Source organism: Oncorhynchus mykiss, chromosome 23, assembly GCF_013265735.2.
Source record: "Oncorhynchus mykiss isolate Arlee chromosome 23, USDA_OmykA_1.1, whole genome shotgun sequence".
NCBI classification, from domain to species: Eukaryota; Metazoa; Chordata; class Actinopteri; order Salmoniformes; family Salmonidae; genus Oncorhynchus; species Oncorhynchus mykiss.
Genome location: NC_048587.1, coordinates 39,492,059 through 39,514,158, shown reverse-complemented (window position 1 = coordinate 39,514,158; position 22,100 = coordinate 39,492,059). Strand labels below are relative to the sequence as shown.

The 22,100-nt window shown below is 40.9% G+C and overlaps 1 protein-coding gene across 2 annotated transcripts; it reads right to left on the bottom strand.

Annotated features, from left to right (window-relative positions):
• Positions 1-37: 37 nt before the first annotated feature.
• Positions 38-20,658, bottom strand: LOC110502722 (nucleolar RNA helicase 2). Of its 2 annotated transcripts, XM_021580974.2 has the most exons (14): positions 20,477-20,656; positions 19,286-19,525; positions 18,779-18,922; positions 18,580-18,652; positions 14,192-14,370; positions 7,970-8,087; positions 6,945-7,130; positions 6,643-6,788; positions 5,903-6,052; positions 1,814-1,975; positions 1,345-1,698; positions 1,054-1,188; positions 826-870; positions 38-511 (listed from the first exon to the last, which is right to left on the bottom strand). In XM_021580974.2, the coding sequence occupies exons 1-14, from the start codon at positions 20,558-20,560 to the stop codon at positions 278-280; spliced, it is 2,250 nt and encodes a 749-aa protein (XP_021436649.2). In that variant the 5' UTR covers positions 20,561-20,656; the 3' UTR covers positions 38-277. The 2 variants fall into 2 exon arrangements, with proteins under 2 accessions (XP_021436649.2, XP_036816323.1); XM_036960428.1 differs by lacking the exon at positions 19,286-19,525 and having other exon boundaries at positions 20,477-20,658.
• Between the last annotated feature and the right edge of the window lie 1,442 nt (positions 20,659-22,100).

Genomic DNA, 22,100 nt, shown 5'->3' with positions numbered 1-22,100 from the left:
AGGAGCAGGTACAAAAAGAAAATAGAGCAGACAACCATTTAATTCCTCAGACCACCTTTAATGAAAAAACATATCATTCCAATGAATGAGTTTATCAAGTAGAGATAGTGAAATATATAATTGCAAAGCAATCAGCTCATACATATTTTGGGGATATACTTTCGGGCACAGGGTTAGCCAGGGATGGCCAGTCTCACAAACACCAGTAAAAACCACCAGCTTGCTGTGCAGGAAACAGACAGCCATGTCATCAGTCCAGAGAACGGGAAGTCTGTGGTTAATAATCAAATGCACTGCTGAAGCTGCGTTTATGACTGCCTCCACCTCCTCTCCAGTTGCCACCACCACCGCCGCCGTTTCTGAAGCCATGGCCACCCCCTCGTCCTCCACCACCACGTCCACTGAACGAGCGTCCGTATCCACGGTCACCACCCATGCGCTGTTTCTCCTCCAGCTCAGGGAGCTCTGTGGCGATTGACAGCTGCCAACGCCTACCATCCTGCCATGCATCCTGAGGAAAATAAAACTGGAGTGGTCACCACAAGTACAATAGTGTCTCTGTGTTACTAACCACATTATCTACATTTGTTGTTTTGTGAAGGAGGGATTGCTTTTGTTGTGAAATTTGAGGAGTAGCATCACTCATACAAAGCTTGACAGTACGGCTGGGGAAATAATACTCCAAACTGCACACGATGAAAATTCAGTTTGAAAAAAGGGCTTGGATAATTGCTCCTCTTAGCTTTGAGTCACCTTACACCAAGCCTTTTACATGTGTCCAATTGCTCACAGTTAAGAGGAAAGGTATCTCTGCTTTCTACTTACTTGGTACTCCTTTACTTTGTGAGCTGGAACATCAAAACAGACTCCCTGCAAAACAAAATTCACTCATAATATAAATATTTTCACTTAACATTAGGCAAGTCAATTACAGTCTCAATAGTATTGTCATTATAGTACCAACATTGAATGAGGGTGGTTTTATTTCAAAGGTGAAAACAGAGACGTCACCTGTCCCCTCCCGAACTGAGGCACATTAAATGACAAGCCTACCATTTTTCCCTTGAGGAAGGTCATCCCCCGGATCACATCGTCAATCTCCTCTCCCAGCTGCTCCTTTAGACCACGCCAAGCGCAGCCAATGTTGTGCAGCTCCTGGGAGCAGTTCATTGTCATTGTGGTGTAGCCCTGGAAGGTTTGAACAACAAACATGAACATTAAATATAAGTTCAAACCATTCAAGATGAATTTTAAACCATTCAGGGCATTTACATGCCATTCATTATTCAATCGCTACATATAAATGGCACTGAATGTGTGAGTTAGTAGAGCCTGAACACTCACAGCGTCAGAGTTGAGGAGGGACCTCTGCTCCAGGGCAGTGGCACCTGATATATGTGCCAGGGCGGCAGCCAGGGAATCCACGGCCCCACGCTCCTCAATCAGCTTGGTAGCAGCCACACGGAAGTACTCAATGGCTTGGGGAGGCACAGAGTCTAAAAACCTCACTGCGTCTTTACTGGAGGATTTGATGATGTCACTGGGAGTGGGCACTCCAACTCTCTTAAATGTGATGCCTGCTTTCTGCTCTACGTATCGGAGCTGGTCTTCCTCTTTGCGTTGGTAGAAACAGATGCAGACGCCTGCCCTGCCAGCCCTACCAGTGCGACCTGACCGGTGAATATATGACTCCACATCCTGGTAGAGGGTCAAAGCAACATTCATGTTTTAATACATTGTTCTTACTAGATCGATTAAAGTGTTACTACACAGGTATAAGAGCAAACTAACAGTTATCACAGCATTTGTCTACCTTTGGGGGTGAGCACTGCACGACCAGGTCTACCTCTGGGATGTCCAACCCACGAGCAGCAACGTTGGTGGCCACCAAGACCTCAAAGGTGCCACTTCTGAAGCCTTTCAATGTGATCTCCCTCTGCTTCTGAGGAATGTCCCCATGAAGTGACTGGGAACTCTGTAACATTCAACATTTATCACAATCAGTCAGATAATAAATCAGCCAATGAACCCATTAGAAATAAAGTCAACTACCTCACTTCATTTTCAATGTAATTTAAATCTCAAGGTCTAACCTTCCATGTTTATCCTGGTCAGAGCCGGGTGGCCCTATATGCTCACTACGCAATTTGCGTAGGACCCTGCAAATTACGCAAGGGCCCCGCCTCCCCCTCGTGTCAAAGTGGGTGTCAATGTTTACAACTTCAATGAGAGGATGAAGCGGAACTATCCTTCTGGTCACGAAAGAAGAAGAAAAAAAAACAATGAGAGTGAATTGAGGGAACAGCAATCGGGTAAACTTGTGTTCTCTCCTCTCCAATATTGATGTCAGCAAATAACATGAATGTTAAGTTGATGTGCTAGCTTACAGTGCATCTCTCTCTAGTCTGTCTGTCTTGCTAACCTCGCTGGGCAGTGCATCTCTTGGTCTGTCTTTGTCTTGCTTGCTTGCCAGCCACTTCCAGGGCTGTGTCCTGTGACTTTGTGCCTGACAAAAGTGAGAGTGAAATACAACTATTTATTACGTTTGATAAACGCCAACGGGCAATGGTGTTTATAAACTTCAGCTTGGAAAAGATAACCATTCACGTGCACGAAATGAAACTTGCGCTTTCCAGCAGCAACCTCTGTGGGGCCCATCCAGACAATATATGGGCGTGATGGCACTCCTCATAGGTGCACATCATTTTAAAACAAGACAATTATTATCTAGTCTCTCAGTCAAGGTTGACATTGATTTATATATTGAATTTAAAATCTTGATTAGCTGGGCATACTGAGCAATATGGATGCACATCACTCAGTAAATAATAACCATCAAGTATTCAGCCAGTATTTTATATTTGAAATTGTATAAAAGGAAATCTGGGGGAGCCAGTTTAAATGGGCCTGATGCAGCTGATAACAATACTATTATTAATTTTACCTATAATTTACAGGTACTATGCTTAAGTTTGTCAGTAGAGGAGATGCTGGATCATCAGCCAGTTCAAGCACAGACTCAGTCCATCCATCCTGTTGATCCACATCCAGCCTCAGTCAGTACTAACACAGACCCAGTACAGCCGGCTTCAGCAAATACTAACACAGACCCAGTACTGGCAGCTTCAGCAAATACTAACACAGACCCAGTACTGGCAGCTTCAGCAAATACTAACACAGACCCAGTACTGGCAGCTTCAGCAAATACTAACACAGACCCAGTACTGGCAGCTTCAGCAAATACTAACACAGACCCAGTACTGGCAGCTTCAGAAAATACTAACACAGACCCAGTACTGGCAGCTTCAGAAAGTACTAACACAGACCCAGTACTGGCAGCTTCAGAAAGTACTAACACAGACCCAGTACTGCTGGCTTCAGCAAATAGTAACACAGACCCAATATAACCGTCTTCAGCAAGTACTAACACAGGTCCAGGTGAAGTACAGGCAGCCTCAGCCAGTACTAACACAACCAGAGGTGTGCAGCCAGTATCAGATACAAGCTGCTCAGACCCTAATAGAACAGTTGCTGCTCCACCAAATTACACAGCAGAGTTGGCCCCCAGTCTTAACATACTTAGTGTGCAGAGGTCCATTCAAACCAGGACTGAATTTGTCTTACCCTAAAGACAAGTCCAGAAGAGGTTTCCATTCAGGCTTATTACAGAGACAGCTGTCAAATGGGGAAAAGATTACCAGGAGCTGGCTTTCATACTCAAAAACTACACTGTGTATTGTTTTTGCTGTAAGCTCTTTTCTAATACAAAATAAAGGAAGGCCTGAATGTCTGGTCAAATATCAACACCATTCTGAAACACCATGAGGGTAGTCCTGAACACACAGATAATATGATTAAGTGGAGAGAACTTGATCTGCGCCTGTCGGGAACAGGCTCTTGACCAGATACAAATGACCATTTGAGGCTGGAAGAAAGAGATGGCCGGATGTCCTTACACATTTAATAAGTATCACCCAGTCTCTGGCTGAAAGAAATATAGCATTCAGGGGTTCATCAGACAAACTCTTCCAACCAGATAATGGAAACTTCCTAAAAGAGGTTGAATTACTGGCAAAATTTGAAAATCATCTCAGCAAAATTAAAGATGGAGAAACACATGCTCATTACCTTGGAAAGTGCGCATAGAATGAGCTGGTACAGATTGTGAGTGACAAGATTCTGGAAGCAAAAGTGACTCAAGTAAGAGACTCAAAGAACTTCTCCATTATCTTGGACTGTACACCTGACAGTCACCAGGAGCAAATGTCCATTATTCTGAGAACACAAAGATGGGAGTGTTTTGAAGAAACATGTGAACATAACCGTGAAGTCACGGAGTGACATGATGAGAGAGTAGGCTCCAAAGTGTTCATGCAATCAGGTATCAGGCTTCTGCGGGTCGGGAGGCATTACTGGAAGCCAGACAGATGATCAACAATCCTGTGGCCAAAGTGGAGGCAGAAGCACTTGCAGAGTAAGTTAGGTCCTACCGCTTCTTGAATTACTGTTTCGTATGGTGAGATAATGAGAATGACAAACAAGGTGAACAAGCTCCACCAGTGAATTTAATCTCAAAAGCAAAGGCCCCGCTCACTACATACCGGAAAACTGGATTCGCTGAGGCCCAGACAACAGCCAAAAGCATTTATGAAGAAATTAATATGGCGGCTATTCTGAAAGAGAGTAGACTGAGAAACAGCAAGGGGCATTTCAGCTATGAGGCTCCTGATAACCAGTGACTGATGCACTGAAAAACCTTGAAGTCAACTACTTCAACATTGTGGACGACTCTGCTGTGACATCCATGGACATCCATGGATGTCCATGGATGAGATTTGAAACACTCAACCAAGTGAAAACCAAATATGGAGTGCTGCTGAACTTCAGCACTGCCTCTCAGATGTTCCGTTGATCTTTAAAGGCTCACTGCATGGAAGTTGAAAACACTATAACCTTCAGAGATGACTGTGACGTCAGTGGAATGGATCTGGCACACGAGGTTCAGAATGTACCTGATCTTTTCAAAATTAAAGCTCATCAAAAAGCTACCCTAGGTCTTCCATGTCACAGAAACGTTTGAGTCATTTGGCCATCATGATGATGACATAATTGATGATTTTGCCTCAATAAAGTGCAGAAGAGGATTATTTTTATGTTAAGATTTTAATTCAAACATTCAAATGTTTACACACTTAGTAACATTTAAGATTGTATGGCAGAAGTGCATTTGTGTAAACGACTGCTTAACTAACTATGTGACATACTTTCTTAATTTCTTCCAGACAGTCCAGATAGACTGGTGTCCATGCTGAAAATGCCCAAGCTGTAGATGGAACCAAAGTTAATCACACAGTTGTATATTTTTTATTTTACTATTTTGATACTTATAGCTGCAGCCATGGTCTATAGGCTTATGTTCACATTGTATAGACAAAGCTAATTGTATAATATTGTGAGGACTGGACTAATTACCAGGCAGCAGAGCCAAAGCTCAGTGTTATATTTTATTATTTTCGCCATTTTATATTTTCTACAATTCCTTATTTATGTTAATGTTAATATTCACTTATCTTAAGATTCTATAGGAAATATTATATTCAATAAATATTGTTTGTTTATTCCTCATTCTGTATAGGTCTACTTATTCTTAGACTGACAGATGGAGCAAACTGTTTTAAAGGAGGGAGGATTGTAGTGGGAGCACTGGGGTGTCAGGTGTGACAATGGCAAATGGTTTACATGGCTCCCGGGTCAGGCAGGAGGGCCCCTTAGCAGAATTTTGCTTAGGGCCCCTGTGAGGTCAGGACTGGCTCTGATCCTGGTATCAATGTCATACCTAACAAATGTTCTGTATGCACTGTGTAACAAAATAAAATATAAACGCTATGCATGTTTCTGGTACCTGTTTTATGGAGGTGTTCATTGACAGCTCGTTGGCATCCTTCTTGGTCTCACAGAAGACGATGGTGCGGCCGTGGCTGCCACTGTACACCTGGACCACATCCCCAATGACTGCAGCCCTCTGAGACCAGTGACACGCAATGGCAAGGTGCTGGGTGGGGAGCAAGAGACCGATAACGTTTAATAATTAGCTGATAACGACAAAACTGAACCAAACATAACAACCAAACATAACAAATTAAAAACATTTTTAAATGACTGCCAAGTCAGTATTGTGTGGTATTTTACCAGATTGACATGAACCACAGAAGGTAAGATAGATGGCATGTAGGCAGGTTAAATATCTCTGCTATATGGAAACTAGTTTGCGTGTGAGTGTCAGAAGTGGCAAAAATGTGGCTCACATAGCTTTAAGGCTCACATAGCTTTAGCCAGAGGAAACTGGTTCAGCAAGTAGGATATTTAAGAAACTTGCTGTACATTTCTTAAGAATCATGCTTAAGAAATTAACAAAATTTCCATGACCAGGAAAAAAAGTATTAATAGCAGCCTAGTGGCTTCACATTACTCAATAGAAAAAGGCATACATTATACATTTGCTTTCTAAAATGTAAATTTCAAAGGTCAACATTTATATCTGATTAATCTGAAGTATGACCAATGTTTAAACCAAAGTGGAAACCATTGTCAATCAAAATAAAAGATAATTGTTGAAAGCATAACATATTTTTTCTTTGTTACCTCTACTGTGGTGGCAGCTTTCTGGGTCTTTTTGCCAATGAGGTCCACATGCTCATAAGTTGGCCTCATGTACTTCTTTGCCACAACATACACCCATGGTGGGCATGTGGCAGAGAAGAGCAGGGTCTGGGGATTGCTCTCAGAGTCTGCACACAGAAAACATTGGATCAGATGTGTGCATTTACTATCGTCTGACTCAGTACTACTGATGAGGTATACTATCAAGGCCTCCCATCCAACCTAAGGTAAACCTACAGTATATGGCCTAAATCAAACAATCCCATATGAAAACGTCTCATTACCTTTTTGGTAAGATGCAGAAAGTATCTCCTCCACCTGTTCTGCAAAGCCCATATCAAGCATTTGGTCCACTTCATCTAATACAACGTGCTTCAATTGTGACAAGTCCAGTTTGTTATTCTGTAGATGGTCCTTGATACGACCTGGAGTTCCCACTAGGACATCGATGCCACTGCGGATTGCATCAACTGAGGGGGGAAAAAACAATTTTACACAAATATGATCAACTTCACCATATGCAATTTACAGTATTACTTTTCACCCAAAAGATAAGGCTGAGGATCTGACTTTTCTGGACCCCGCTTCCCGGCGGCTGGGGTCGTGTGGCTTATGTGCATGTGTGGGATTCTCTACTTTTGCTCTACCCGTAGAGAACCTCACTTCATGTTTCTCACTGTCAATTGTGGATGATAATTCTTCAAATTTCACCGGTAAAACATCCACGCAGCATCTGTATATCAATAATTTGATCTCAATCAGTTTCATGGGGATATGCACTTAGATCTACTTTAGCTATAAGCTACAAATTCGAAGTAGCCTACAATGTTGTTTTGAATTATGTGAAGGAAGTGATTTTGATGGTGTTAACAAACTGTAGCATAGCCTACCAATGTTAAGTTTCAATCAAAGCACATATTTTGCCTCGCTCGCTGTTGTGGCCACATGAGAAAAATGCGAACATTCACACAGTCATCTTAAAATTTACTAAGAAATGGGTGGTGTTTTAAAAAAAAATCTTACACTGACATTATACTGTGGTATTATATCCTGTTATATTATGTAGAATACTTATGTGATCATTATTAAGCTTTGATCTAACTTGAATAAAGAAGCAATATCTGCCAGAGTAGCGTTATCTCTACGAGTGTGTGTGGAGTGAGGGTCCGGCACATGCGCAGACTTCGGAACCTTTAACCGTTGGGAAGAAATGTTCTGAAAGGTCGGATCCGCAGCCACTCGTAAATAATAGGCACTTTGCAATGAAGCCACATTTTTGTACCAGATCAATTGCAGGAATACTACTCACGTTGAGGGTTGTAGGAACTCCCACCATAGAAACAGGTAACAGACAGTTTCTTTGTCATGTCCTTGAAATCCTTGGCTACTTGAATAGCCAATTCTCTCGTTGGAGCAAGGCACAGAACCTTATATATATATATATATATATATATATTTTTTTTTTATAAAAAAAAAAAGAGAAACGGTTAATGAGAAACATAAAGCGTTCCAGAAGCCTTCTGGTCAAAATATTATATACACTCCACAAAACTATTCTTAAGAAATAAGGCACGAGGGGGTGAGGTATATTGGCCATATACCCCCAAAAATGTAAAACGTCTGTTTTGTAGATTTGTGAACATATCAAAATACTTAAACTTACATGCAAAATACCTGCTGTTAACCTTTAAATGACTGGAATGAATTATCCAAAGAGAGTGTAAAGATTTTCGGCCTTACTGCAATTATAAATCGATTACGAACATGAATATAACAGCAAACAAGTAGATTTGCTTCATACCTATGGGATATTGTCTGATACACAGTGCCTTCAGAAAGTATTCATTCTCCTTGACATTACACATTTTGTTGTGTTACAGCCCAAATTCAAAACAGATTAAATAGATTTACATACAGTTGAAGTCGGAAGTTTACATACACCGTAACCAAATACATTTAAACTCAGTTTTTCACAATTCCAGACATTTAATCCTAGTAAAAACTCCCTGTCTTATGTCAGTTAGGATCACCACTTTATGTTAAGAATGTGAAATGTCAGAATAATAGTAGAGAATTATTTATTTCAGCTTTTATTTCTTTCATCACATTCCCAGTGGGTCAGAAGTTTACACACACTCAATTAGTATTAGGTTGCATTGCCTTTAAATTGTTTAACTTGGGTCAAACGTTTTGGGTAGCCTTCCACAAGCTTCCCACAATAAGTTGGGTGAATTTTGGCCCATTCCTCCTGTCAGAGCTGGTGTAACTGAGTCAGGAACGTAGGCCTCCTTGCTCGCACACGCTTTGTCAGTTATGCCCACAAATTTTCTATAGGATTGAGGTCAGGGCTTTGTGATAGCCACTCCAATACCTTGACTTTGTTGTCATTAAGCCATTTTGCCACAACTTTGGAAGTATGTTTGGGGTCATTGTCCATTTGGAAGACCCATTTGCAACAAAGCTTTAACTTCCTGACCGATGTCTTGAGATGTTGCTTCAACATATCCACATCATTTTCCTCCCTCATGATGCCATCTATACTGTGATGTCCACCACTCCCTCCTGCAGCAAAGCACCCCCACAACATGATGCGGCCAGCCCCGTGCTTCACGGTTGGGATGGTGTTCTTCAGCTTGCAAGCGTCCCCCTTTTTCCTCCAAACATAACGATAGTCACTATGGCCAAACAGTTCTATTTTTGATTCATCAGACCAGAGAACATTTCTCCAAAAAGTACGATCTTTGTCCCCATGTGCAGTTGCAAACCGTAGTCTGGCTTTATTACGTGGTTTTGGAGCAGTGGCTTCTTCCTTGCTGAGCGGCCTTTCAGGTTATGTCGACATAGGACTCGTTTTACTGTGGATATAGATACTTTTGTACCCGTTTCCTCCAGCATCTTCACAAGGTCCTTTGCTGTTGTTCTGGGATTGATTTGCACTTTTTGTCCCAAAGTACGTTAATCTCTAGGAGACAGAACGCGTCTCCTTCCTGAGTGGTATGACGGCTGCGTGGTCCCATGGTGTTTATACTTGCGTACTATTGTTTGTACAGATGAACGTGGTACCTTCAGGCGTTTGGAAGTTGCTCCCAAGGATGAACCAGACTTGTGGAGGTATACAATTTTTTTTTCCTGAGGTCTTGGCTGATTTATTTTGATTTTCCCATGATGTCAATCAAAGAGGCACTTTGTAGGCCTTGAAATACATCCACAGGTACACCTCCAATTGACTAAAATTATGTCAATTAGCCTGTCAGAAGCTTCTAGAGCCATGACATCATTTTCTGGAATTTTCCAAGCTGTAAAGGCACAGTCAAATTAGTGTATGTAAACTTCTGACCCCTGTAATTGTGATACAGTGAATTATAAGTGAAATGATCTGTCTGTAAACAATTGTTGGAAAGATTACAGCTGAGGCTTTCTGAGAAAGTATAAGAGCTTTGCATACCTGGATTATTCTTTACAAAATTCTTCAAGCTCTGGCAAATTGGTTGTTTATCATTGCTAGTCTTGCAATAGATTTTTCAAGCAGATATAAGTCAAAAGAGTAACACTGCAACATTCAATGTCATCTTAGTAAGCAACTCCAGTGTAGATTTGGCCTTGCGTTTTAGGTCATTGTCCTGCTTCTCCCAGTGACTGGTGGAAAGCAGACGGAACCAGGTTCTTCTCTAGGATTTTTCCTGTGCTTAGCTCTATACAGTTTATTTTTATCCCGCAAAACTCCCCAGTCCTTATCAATGAAAAGCATACCCATAACATGACATGGCATGACACTACTATGCTTGAAAATATGGAGAGTGGTACTCAGAAATGTGTTGTATTAGAAATGCCCCAAACATAACAGTTCATATTTAGGACATTTTTTGTTGTTGCTTACTTTGCCTCATTTTTCCCAGTATTACCTTAATGGCTTGTTCAAACAGGATGCATGTTTTTTAATATTTTTTTTTTCTCTACAGGCTTCCTTTTCACTCCATCAAAGTAGGTTAATATTGTACAGTAACTACAATGTCATTGACCCATCCTCAGTTTTCTCCAATCACAGCCATGTATACTCTGTAACCGTTTTAAAGTCACCATTGGCCTCATGGTGAAATCCCTGGGCGGTTTCCTGCATCTTTGTAGGGACTGGGTGTATTGATACACCATCAAAAGTGTAATTAATAACTTCACCATGCTCAAAGAGATATTCAATGTCTGCTTTAAAACACATACATATATTTTTTTTAACTCTGCAAAAAAAGTCAATTGCGTTTATTTTCAGCAAACTTAACATGTGTAAATATTTGAATGAACATAACAAGATTCAACAACTGAGACAACCTGAACAAGTTCCACAGACGTGTGACTAACAGAAATGGAATAATGTGTCCCTGAACAAGGGGGGGGGGGGTCAAAATCTAAAATAACATTCAGTATCTGGTGTGGCCACCAGCTGCATTAAGCACTGCATCTCCTCCTCGTGGACTGCATCAGATTTGCCAGTTCTTGCTGTGAGATGTTACTCCACTCTTCCCCCAAGGCACCTGCAAGTTCCCGGACATATCTGGGGGGGAATGGCCCTAGCCCTCACTCTCCGATCCAACAGGTCCCAGATGTGCACAATGGGATTGAGATCCGGGATATTTGCTGGCCATGGCAGAACACTGACATTCCTGTCTTGCAGGAAATCACGCACAGAACGAGCGTTATGGCTGGTGGCATTGTCATGCTGGAGGGTCATGTCAGGATGAGCCTGCAGAAAGGGTAGGCGGATGAGGGAGGAGGATGTCTTACCTGTAACCTCTTACCTCCACGTCGATCCCGCTCCAGAGTACAGGCCTCAGCGTAACGCTCCTTCCTTCGACAATAAACACAAATCCGACCGTCACCCTGGTAAGACAAAACCGTGACTCGTCAGTGAAGAGCACTTTTTGCCAGTCCTGTCTGGTCCAGCGACTGTGGGTTTGTGCCCATAGGTACATAGGCACCTGGCTTACAACAGGCCTACAAGCCCACAGTCCTACCTCAGCCTACTGCAGACAGTCTTGAGCACTGATGGCGGGATTGTGCGTTCCTGGTGTAACTCGAGCAGTTGTTGCTGCCATCCTGTAACCTGTCCCGCAGGTGTGATGTTCGGATGCACCGATCCTGTGCAGGTGTTGTTAGACGTGGTCTGCCACTGAGAGGACAATCAGTTGTCTATCCTGTCTTACTGTAACGCCGTCTTAGGCGTCTCACAGTACGGACATTGCAATTTATTGCCCTGGCCACATTTGCAGTCCTCATGCCCTCATCCTAAGGCACATTCACACAGATGAGCAGGGACCCTGGGCATCTTTCTTTTGGTGTTTTTCAGAGTAAGTAGAAAGGCCTCTTTAGTGTCCTAAGTTTTCATAACTGTGACCTTAATTGCCTACCGTCTATAAGCTGTTAGTGTCTTAACGACCATTGCACAGGTGCATGTTCATTAATTGTTTATGGTTCATTAACTTTTTAGGGATTGTGGGCAGCATTTTAACTTCGGATGAATTGGTTGCCCATAGTGAACTGCCTCCTACTCTGTCCCAGATGCTAATATATGCAAATTATTATTACTATTGGATAGAAAACACTCAAGTTTCTAAAACTGTTTGAATTATCTCTGAGTATAACAGAACTCATATGGCAGGCAAACTTCCAAACAGGAAGTGGAAATTCTGGGGCTGGCTGATTTTCAACTCATCGCCTATTCACATCCCAGTAAGATATGGATCTGTTCGCACTTCATACGCCTTCCACTAGATGTCAACAGTCAGTAGAATGTGGAATGAAGCCTCTAGTGTAATGTGGGACCGGATGGCAGCTATTTGAGTCAGTGGTCTGGCAGAATGCCAGTTCCTGGTCAGGCGCATTTCTCATGATATCGCCATGCTTTCCATTACACTGTAGGCAAAAACGAATGCTCCGGTTGGAACGTTATTGGATATATATATATATGATAACAACATCCTGAAGAATGATTCTCTACTTAATTTGGCCAGTTTACTCGACCTGAAATATAACTTTTTGAAGTTTCCGTCCGAGTTCGCCTGGACTGGCGCCAGCGTTTGGACATGTGAACTAAGCGCGCTAGAAAAAGTAGCTAATTGGACACTAGTAATGGACATTTTCGAAGAAAACAACGAGTTATTGCGGAACTAGCATTCCTGGCACTGCATTCTGATGAAAGATCAAATTTCTGTTGACTCCAACATGGCGGAGAAATGTTGTGTACCTCTGAGCGCCGTCTCAGATTATTGCATGGTATGCTTTTTCCGTAAAGTTTTAAAAGAAAATCTGACACTGGTTGCATTAAGAACAAGTGTATCTTTAATCATATATCTTTCATCAAAGTATATGATGAGTATTTCTGTTATATGACGTGGCTCTCTGTAATTACTCCGGATATTTGAGGCATTTCTGAACATGGCGCCAATGTAAACCGAGATTTATGGCTATAAATATGCACGTTATCGAACAAAACATAAATGTATTGTGTAACATGATGTCCTATGAGTGTCATCTGATGAAGATCATCAAAGGTTAGTGATTAATTTTATCTCTATTTCTGCTTTTGTGACTATCTTTGGCTTTTGAAAAATGGCTGTGTTTTTTTGGATTTGGTGGTGATCTAACATAAATGTGTTGTGTTTTCGCTGTAAAACATTTTTAAAATCAGACACGATGGGTAGATTAACAAGATGTTTATCTTTCATTTGCTGTATTGGACTTGTTAATGTGTGAAAGTTAAATATTTCCCCAAAATATTTTTGAATATCCCGCGCTGCCTTCTCAGCGGAATGTTGGGGGTGGGGGGTTCCGCTAGCGGAACAGGTTTTAAACATGCATGGGAAACGGTGTTTAAACCCTTTACAATGAAGATCTGAAGTTCTGGATTTTTACGAATTATCTTTGAAAGACCGGGTCCTGATAGAGGGACGGTTCTTTTTTTTTGCTGAGATAGAAATCTTTCAACTGGTGCCTTTTTGTAGGAGGCATTTCAAAACCTCCCTGGTCATTGTGGTTGAATCTGTGTTTGAAATTCATTGATCGCCTAGGGGACCTTACAGATAATTGTATGTGTGGGTTACAGAATTCATGACAAACACCATTATTGCACACAGAGTCCATACAATTTATGTAACTTGTTGAGCACATTTTTACTCCTGAACTTTGGGTTTGCCATAACAAAAGAGTTATTGACTCAAGACATTTCGGCCTTTCATTTAATTATTTTGTCAAAAAAAATGTAAAACATTATTCCACTTTGACATTATGGGGTATTATGTGTAGGCCAGTGAGAAGAACAATCCCAATTTAATCAATTTTAAATTCAGGCTGTAACACAACAAAATGTGGAAAAAGTAAAGGGGAGTGAATACTTTTAAGGCACTGTACACACTGCTGGCATGCTGTTTCAGCCCATCAGCATCCAGGACCCAAACTACTCAGTGATAATATGTAATTGACAACATCTTCGCACGAACAGAAAACGCAGAATATTTTATGGCAGAATCCGCAGCAGACCTACCTTTGGGGCTCTGCCCCACCTCTTGTCATCCGGGTCATTTTGGATTTTCTCGATCAGCGGAATAGCAAAAGCTAATGTTTTGCCAGTGCCTGTTCTTGCCTGACCAATTACATCCTTTCCCTCATACACTGAATTGAAGGTTTGGGTTTGGATGTCAAAGAGGAAAGATATGCCTCGTGCTAGGGGGAAAATAAAGTTAACATGTAGGTTAGTGGATTAAAGTTGTTTTACCAGAAATTAAAGGGATATTTCAGGATTTTGGCAATTAATCCCTTTATCTACATCCCCAGAGTCCGATGGATTTATGGATTTTTATGTCTCTGCGTGCAGTTTGAAGGAAGTTGCTAAATAGCATTAGCACAAATTCGCTAAAGATAGAATATACTTCCAGTCATTGTGCTAAACTACAGTGCCTTGCAAAAGTATTCGGCCCCCTTGAACTTTGTGACCTTTTGCCACATTTCAGGCTTCAAACATAAAGATATAAAACTGTATTTTTTTGTGAAGAATCAACAACAAGTGGGACACAATCATGAAGTGGAACGACATTTATTGGATATTTCAAACTTTTTTAACAAATCAAAAACGGAAAAATTGGGCGTGCAAAATTATTCAGCCCCCTTAAGTTAATACTTTGTAGCGCCACCTTTTGCTGCGATTACAGCTGTAAGTCGCTTGGGGTATGTCTATCAGTTTTGCACATCGAGAGACTGACATCTTTTCCCATTCCTCCTTGCAAAACAGCTCGAGCTCAGTGAGGTTGGATGGAGAGCATTTGTGAACAGCAGTTTTCAGTTCTTTCCACAGATTCTCGATTGGATTCAGGTCTGGACTTTGACTTGGCCATTCTAACACCTGGATATGTTTATTTTTGAACCATTCCATTGTAGATTTTGCTTTATGTTTTGGATCATTGTCTTGTTGGAAGACAAATCTCCGTCCCAGTCTCAGGTCTTTTGCAGACTCCATCAGGTTTTCTTCCAGAATGGTCCTGTATTTGGCTCCATCCATCTTCCCATCAATTTTAACCATCTTCCCTGTCCCTGCTGAAGAAAAGCAGGCCCAAACCATGATGCTGCCACCACCATGTTTGACAGTGGGGATGGTGTGTTCAGCTGTGTTGCTTTTACGCCAAACATAACGTTTTGCATTGTTGCCAAAAAGTTCAATTTTGGTTTCATCTGACCAGAGCACCTTCTTCCACATGTTTGGTGTGTCTCCCAGGTGGCTTGTGGCAAACTTGAAAAAACACTTTTTATGGATATCTTTAAGAAATGGCTTTCTTCTTGCCACTCTTCCATAAAGGCCAGATTTGTGCAATATACGACTGATTGTTGTCCTATGGACAGAGTCTCCCACCTCAGCTGTAGATCTCTGCAGTTCATCCAGAGTGATCATGGGCCTCTTGGCTGCATCTCTGATCAGTCTTCTCCTTGTATGAGCTGAAAGTTTAGAGGGATGGCCAGGTCTAGGTAGATTTGCAGTGGTCTGATACTCCTTCCATTTCAATATTATCGCTTGCACAGTGCTCCTTGGGATGTTTAAAGCTTGGGAAATCTTTTTGTATCCAAATCCGGCTTTAAACTTCTTCACAACAGTATCTCGGACCTGCCTGGTGTGTTCCTTGTTCTTCATGATGCTCTCTGCGCTTTTAACGGACCTCTGAGACTATCACAGTGCAGGTGCATTTATACGGAGACTTGATTACACACAGGTGGATTGTATTTATCATCATTAGTCATTTAGGTCAACATTGGATCATTCAGAGATCCTCACTGAACTTCTGGAGAGAGTTTGCTGCACTGAAAGTAAAGGGGCTGAATAATTTTGCACGCCCAATTTTTCAGTTTTTGATTTGTTAAAAAAGTTTGAAATATCCAATAAATGTCGTTCCACTTCATGATTGTGTCCCACTTGTTGTTGATTCTTCACAAAAAAATACAGTTTTATATCTTTATGTTTGAAGCCTGAAATGTGGCAAAAGGTTGCAAAGTTCAAGGGGGCCGAATACTTTCGCAAGGCACTGTACCTCAACTTACTGAATGAAGAAAGAAAAAAATTGTATCCATGAGTCTGATTGGAAGTAGATAAATGGGCTTCACTGGAAAATCCAGAAATATCCCTTTAAGTAAATTGATAACTAGTCACCTTAAACAATGTCAATCTAAATAATGCCTACATAACTTACATTACTCATATCACATACTGTATTGAGACCCAATCACTGGACACGTTAAAAAATGTCTCAAGTCACTTTAAACAAGGTTTACATATCTTACATCACATGTCTATACTGTATTTTATACCATCTAATGCACCTTGCCTATGCTGCTCGGCCATCGCTCATCGTCAGGGTAGCCTAGTGGTTAGAGCGTTGGACTAGTAACCGAAAGGTTGCAAGTTCATATAGCTGACAAGGTACAAATCTGTCGTTCTGCCCCTGAACAGGAAGTTAACCCACTGTTCCTAGGCCGTCATTGCAATTAAGAATTTGTTCTTAACTGACTTGCCTAGTTAAATAAAGGTTAAAAATATATATATATACATATTTACAGTTGAAGTCGGACGTTTACATACACTTAGGTTGGAGTCATTAAAACTCCCTTTTCAGCCACTCCACAAATTCCTTGTTAACAAACTATAGTTTTGGCAAGTTGGTTAGGACATCTACTTTGTGCATGACACAAGTAATTTTTCCAACAATTGTTTACAGACAGATTATTTCACTGTATCACAATTCTAGTGGGTCAGAAGTTTACATACACTGAGCTGACTGTGCCTTTAAACAGCGTGTAAAATGACTGAAAAGTATGTAATGGCTTTAGAAGCTTCTGATATGCTAATTGACATAATATGAGTCAATTGGAGGTGTACCTGTGGATGTATTTCAAGGCCCACCTTCAAACTCTGTGCCTCTTTGCTTGACATCATGGGAAAAATTAAAGAAATCAGCCAAGACCTCAGGAAAAAACATTGTGGCCCTCCACAAGTCCGGTTCATCATTGGGTGCAACTACCAAATGCCTGAAGGTACCACGTTCATCTGTACAAACAATAGTACGCAAGTATAAACACCATGGGACCACGCAGCCATCATACCACTCAGGAAGGAGACACGTTCGGTCTCCTAGAGATTAACGTACTTTGGTGCAAACACTGCAAATCAATCCCAGAATAACAGCAAAGGACCTTGTGAAGATGCTGGAGGAAACAGGTACAAAATTATCTATATCCACAGTAAAACGAGTCCAATATCGACATAACCTGAAAGGCCGCTCAGCAAGGAAGAAGCCATTGCTCCAAAACCGCCATAAAAAAGCCGGACTACGGTTTGCAACTGCACATGGGGACAAAGATCATACTTTTTGGAGAAATGTCCTCTGGTCTGATGAAACAAAAGTAGAACGGTTTGGCCATAGTGACCATCGTTATGTTTGGAGGAAAAAATGCTTGCAAGCCAAAGAACACCAACCGAACCGTGAAGGAGTGGCAGCATCATGTTTTGGGGGTGCTTTGCTGCAGGAGGGACTGGTGCACTTCACAAAATAGATGGAATCATGAGGCAGGAAAATGATGGGAATATATTGAAGCAACATCTCAAGACATCAGTCAGGAAGGTAAAGCTTGGTTGCAAATGGGTCTTCCAAATGGACAATGACCCCAAACATACTTCCAAAGTTGTGGCAAAATGGCTTAAGGACAACAAAGTCGAGGTATTGGAGTGGCCATCACAAAGCCCTGACCTCAATCCTATAGAAAATGTGTGGGCAGAACTGAAAAAGCTTGTGCGAGCAAGGAGGCCAAGAAACCTGACTCAGTTACACCAGCACTGTCAGGAGGAATGGGCCAAAATTCACCCAACTTATTGTGGGAAGCTTGTGGAAGGCTACCCCGAAATGTTTGACCCAAAGTTAAACTATTTAAAAGCAATGCTACCAAATACTAATTGAGTGTGTGTAAACTTCTGACCCACTGGGAATGTGATGAAAGGAATAAAGGCAGAGATAAATCACTCTTTACTATTATTCTGACATTTTCACATTCTTAAAATAAAGTGGTGATCCTAACTGACATAAGACAGGGAATTTTTACTCTGATTAAATGTCAGTTATTGTGAAAAACTGTGTTTAAATGCATTTGGCTAATGTGCATGTAAACTTCTGACTTCAACTGTATATGTACATATTCACCCCTTTAGATTTGTGTGCATTAGGTAGTTGTTGGAAATGGTTAGTTATTACTGCCCTGTTGGAACTAGAAGCACAAGCATTTCACTACACTCGCATTAACATCTGCTAAACATAAGTATGAGACCATTAACATTTGATTAAATAATAGAAGACATATTTTTTTTAATTGACAAAAATTTTTACAAACAAGGAAAATTACCTTGAAGTAGTTTGATGGTGTTGGGGGAGATTCTGAAGTTTGAAAAGGCTCCTTCTTTTTGTTCTGGTGTTTCCTAAAGGCATGAAAAAGAAAAGAAACACACTGATACAATGTTCTTATACTCATTTAAATTGTTTTTCCACAAACCACCATGCTACATCTTCACTGATGAATGAGAACGTCACTGGGAAAGACTCACAATTTCTTTTTCACCGTCACTGCCAGAGTCTTCGCTTGATTGTGCTGGAGTTGTCGTCGTGGAATGTCCATTAGTTTGTGCGATCAGCGTGGGAGTCTTAGGCAACACTCTGTTGACAACTACTTCTTCTGACGTCTTCTTTTTCTGTTGGTAATGACAAAATGGAACATGGTAAAAAGATGCCTTGCCATGGTGATTACTAATTAACATTTGATTATAAAATGATTATATTCATTCCTATCTTAAGATAAGCGGAAATAATGGATTTGATAAGAGATATCCCGTTTAGCTCAGTTGGTAGAGCATGACACATGCAACGCCAAGGTTGTGGGTTTCTATTACCATGGAGGACCTGTATGAAAATATATGCACTCACTACTGAGTGAGTCGCTCTGGATAAGAGTGTCTGCTAAATGAATAAAATGTAAATATCAAAATAAATCAATACCCATCCGTTGTAACGCAATACTAAGTGAAGGAATGTTTTAACAAAACACTACAAGTTACCTCAGTTGCTTTGTTATTGTCTGCAGACTCCTCATTGGAATAAGATGTGTTGTTCTTCAAATGTGATTCAATATTACCATTCACATCAATGGATTTGTTCACATCCCCATTTGCTTTGTCCACCTTTTCTTTCTTCTTCTTCTTCTTCTTCGGAACAGGTTCACAGTCAGGTTCCTCTTCAACAACTGTTTTATGTTTCTTGATTTTCTTCCCCTCCTTGGTCTTCTTATCCTTTACTTTCTACAAACCAAACAGTGCGCCATGCATTAGTTTAAGGGGTAAGAATAGTAGCAAGCTATATCAACGTATAACCACATCACAGCGCTGGTGAACTTGAACCTAGTAGAATGACAGATGGATCACTATTGACGTACTGTATTGTATACATAGTTGCAAGTTCAATGCTGACTAGCTAGGTATGTTGCGTTCAAGTGATAGTTGGAACTGGGACTCTTGCTACCTGAATGAACGCGGCACGAGTGCCTAACTAAAACCATTTAGATCGTCGGACATGTCTGAGTTGCCTAGTTCTGACTAGCATGAGAACGTGGTATTATGCCGCGTTCAAAACAATTGAGTACTCAAAACACGAAGTCAAATCACGACGTCAGTGATCTTCAGATCGGAGGTCTAGAAAGAGGGCCGAGTTCCCAAGTTGGAATACCGAATTGGATGACCGTTCAAATCGATATTTCCCAGTCAGAGACCGTTTTTGTCCGAGTTTCCTGTTGTTTGAACGCACTGAATTTGGAGATTACCGAGCTCCCAGTTGTCTTGAACGTGGCATTAGAATGCAACATGTCCAGCAACGTCATCAAGTGGCACACATTGACGTAGCACAAATTGATAGGATGTGACTGTACCAGAGAACGCCGAGGCACGTTGATCCTTCTGTTATAAAGATCAGCTAAACACGCGTCATGGGCACGAGGCTGCGTACACTGGTAGCAATGAACATGTCATGTGCGGCGCTAGCTACTTTCTACAGTTATTTCAATCTCGAACAACTTGTATTTTCCTTACCTCTAGCTAGCGTAATGGCAATAATATTAGCCATATGACAACGTTAAATTAGTTACCATGCGGCTGTAGAATGTAACTAGCAAACTACGGTAGCTGCTAGCAGGCGGTGCTAACGCAGTTTCGGCTGTTTTAGCAAACAACCAGCTATTTGTGTTCTATTTTACTTACTTTGGGTTTCGTACTGCCCGCACTAATGTCCAGTTCTCCTTCCATCCCGATGTCTTCTGTTTCAAAAATAATATTTGATGGCATCTTCTTCGGTTGCTTTCCCTTCGAGTGGACACTAGCTAACCCTACGGGCACACGTACAGAAAGGAACGACACGACTGTGTTGAGGTAGACCTTTTACAAGCATAGAAATTAAGTAGGTAGAATGGACCTCCCATTGGAAGCCAGTACAATGCAACTTGCACGCCGTGATGTGGAACTTTAAACTTGATGTGGAACTTTAAACTTGTTATTTAGTTTACAAAGATTCATGTATTCTTTGTAGGTGCTTTATGCGCCTTGGACTCCATACATGTTAATTTCTCAACTGGCAGACATATGATGGTTTTTGTAACAGTGTTTTAATTGGAATTTTGCGATTTTCACCCATATTAAGAGATACAACAACAGAGACGAAGCAAAAAGAAAATAAAAAAAACAGCACTCACTTACACATACCTGCGTATATATATATATATATATATATATATATATACATACATACATACCCATACATACGTACATACCCATACATACGTACACCATTTTCCTCTTCACGCTCGGTGCTTCTCTCACCCCATCCCCATCATTGCGTTTCTCAATACATACATTTTAAACAAACTTACAAACAGAAATTAAACAAAAAAGCTCAGTTTAAACCAAGAAGTTAGGTTCCACACATGGAACGTACAGTGTAGTTCTGAAATACATAGATCCCCACCATTCTAAGAGAATCCTTGCAGCATAATAGTGGATACCTCAGGTTCTAGGTAATTTAGATAAGGTTCCCATACTTTGTAGAACTGGTCTGTTTTAGAATGCAATGTAGGAGTGGGAGAACTTGCACAATTGGTGTCTGACTAAATACTTTTTTTGCCCACTGTACATGTCAGATATTCCAGAGGCACCCATTCAAATAGTATCTTATGCCAATCTTTAATAGAAGGAACCTTATCACTAATCCACTGTAAAATGATGTTTTTCCTCACTGCGAAGGTAAGGATGTTGTAAAGCCTCCTCTTACCCACAGAAGTAACATGCCTACTAGGGAGACCCAACAGTAAAGAAACTGGATCCAATTCTAGGATCTTTTAAATTTCTTGCAGAACACCAGACCAGTATCTTTGTATTTTGGTACATGACCATAAACAATGTGTTAGGGTGCCTGTATCCGTTTTGCATTTAAGACACTGAGGAGAAAAGGAAGTGGGGCGAAAAGCATGTCTGAGATTTGTGGATATATTCAATCTGTGTATTATACTTAATTGGATTGCTCTAGTACGATTACATATAGATATTGTTTTTGCATATCTTCAAATGTCCTCCCACATCTCTTCGTCAATAGTAACAGACAATTCTTTCTCCCACACTTGTTTCACCCTCTGTGTGTTGACAGCAGAAAAGGACCTTAAAGCATCATAAAACAGACTTACAGACATTTTACTTTGTGGGAAAAAAACATTATTTCAATGACAGACATATCAGGGTTACCAATTAAGGTGGTGCTCTTCAGAATATAATGTCTTACTTGTAGGAAGCGGAAAAAGTCCTGCTTTGGGAGTCGATATTTCTCGACCATCTGCTC

What these genes read in the sequence shown, in the direction of transcription:
- LOC110502722 (XM_021580974.2), bottom strand. Translation starts at nt 20,560, where the DNA reads ATGCCATCAAATATTATTTTTGAAACAGAAGACATCGGGATGGAAGGA. An exon ending in TTCTGCATCTTACCAAAAAG is followed by an intron (nt 6,789 to 6,944) that starts GTAATGAGACGT and finishes TTCTGTGTGCAG; the next exon opens with ACTCTGAGAGCAATCCCCAG. An exon ending in AAGCTGCCACCACAGTAGAG is followed by an intron (nt 6,053 to 6,642) that starts GTAACAAAGAAA and finishes CTCCCCACCCAG; the next exon opens with CACCTTGCCATTGCGTGTCA.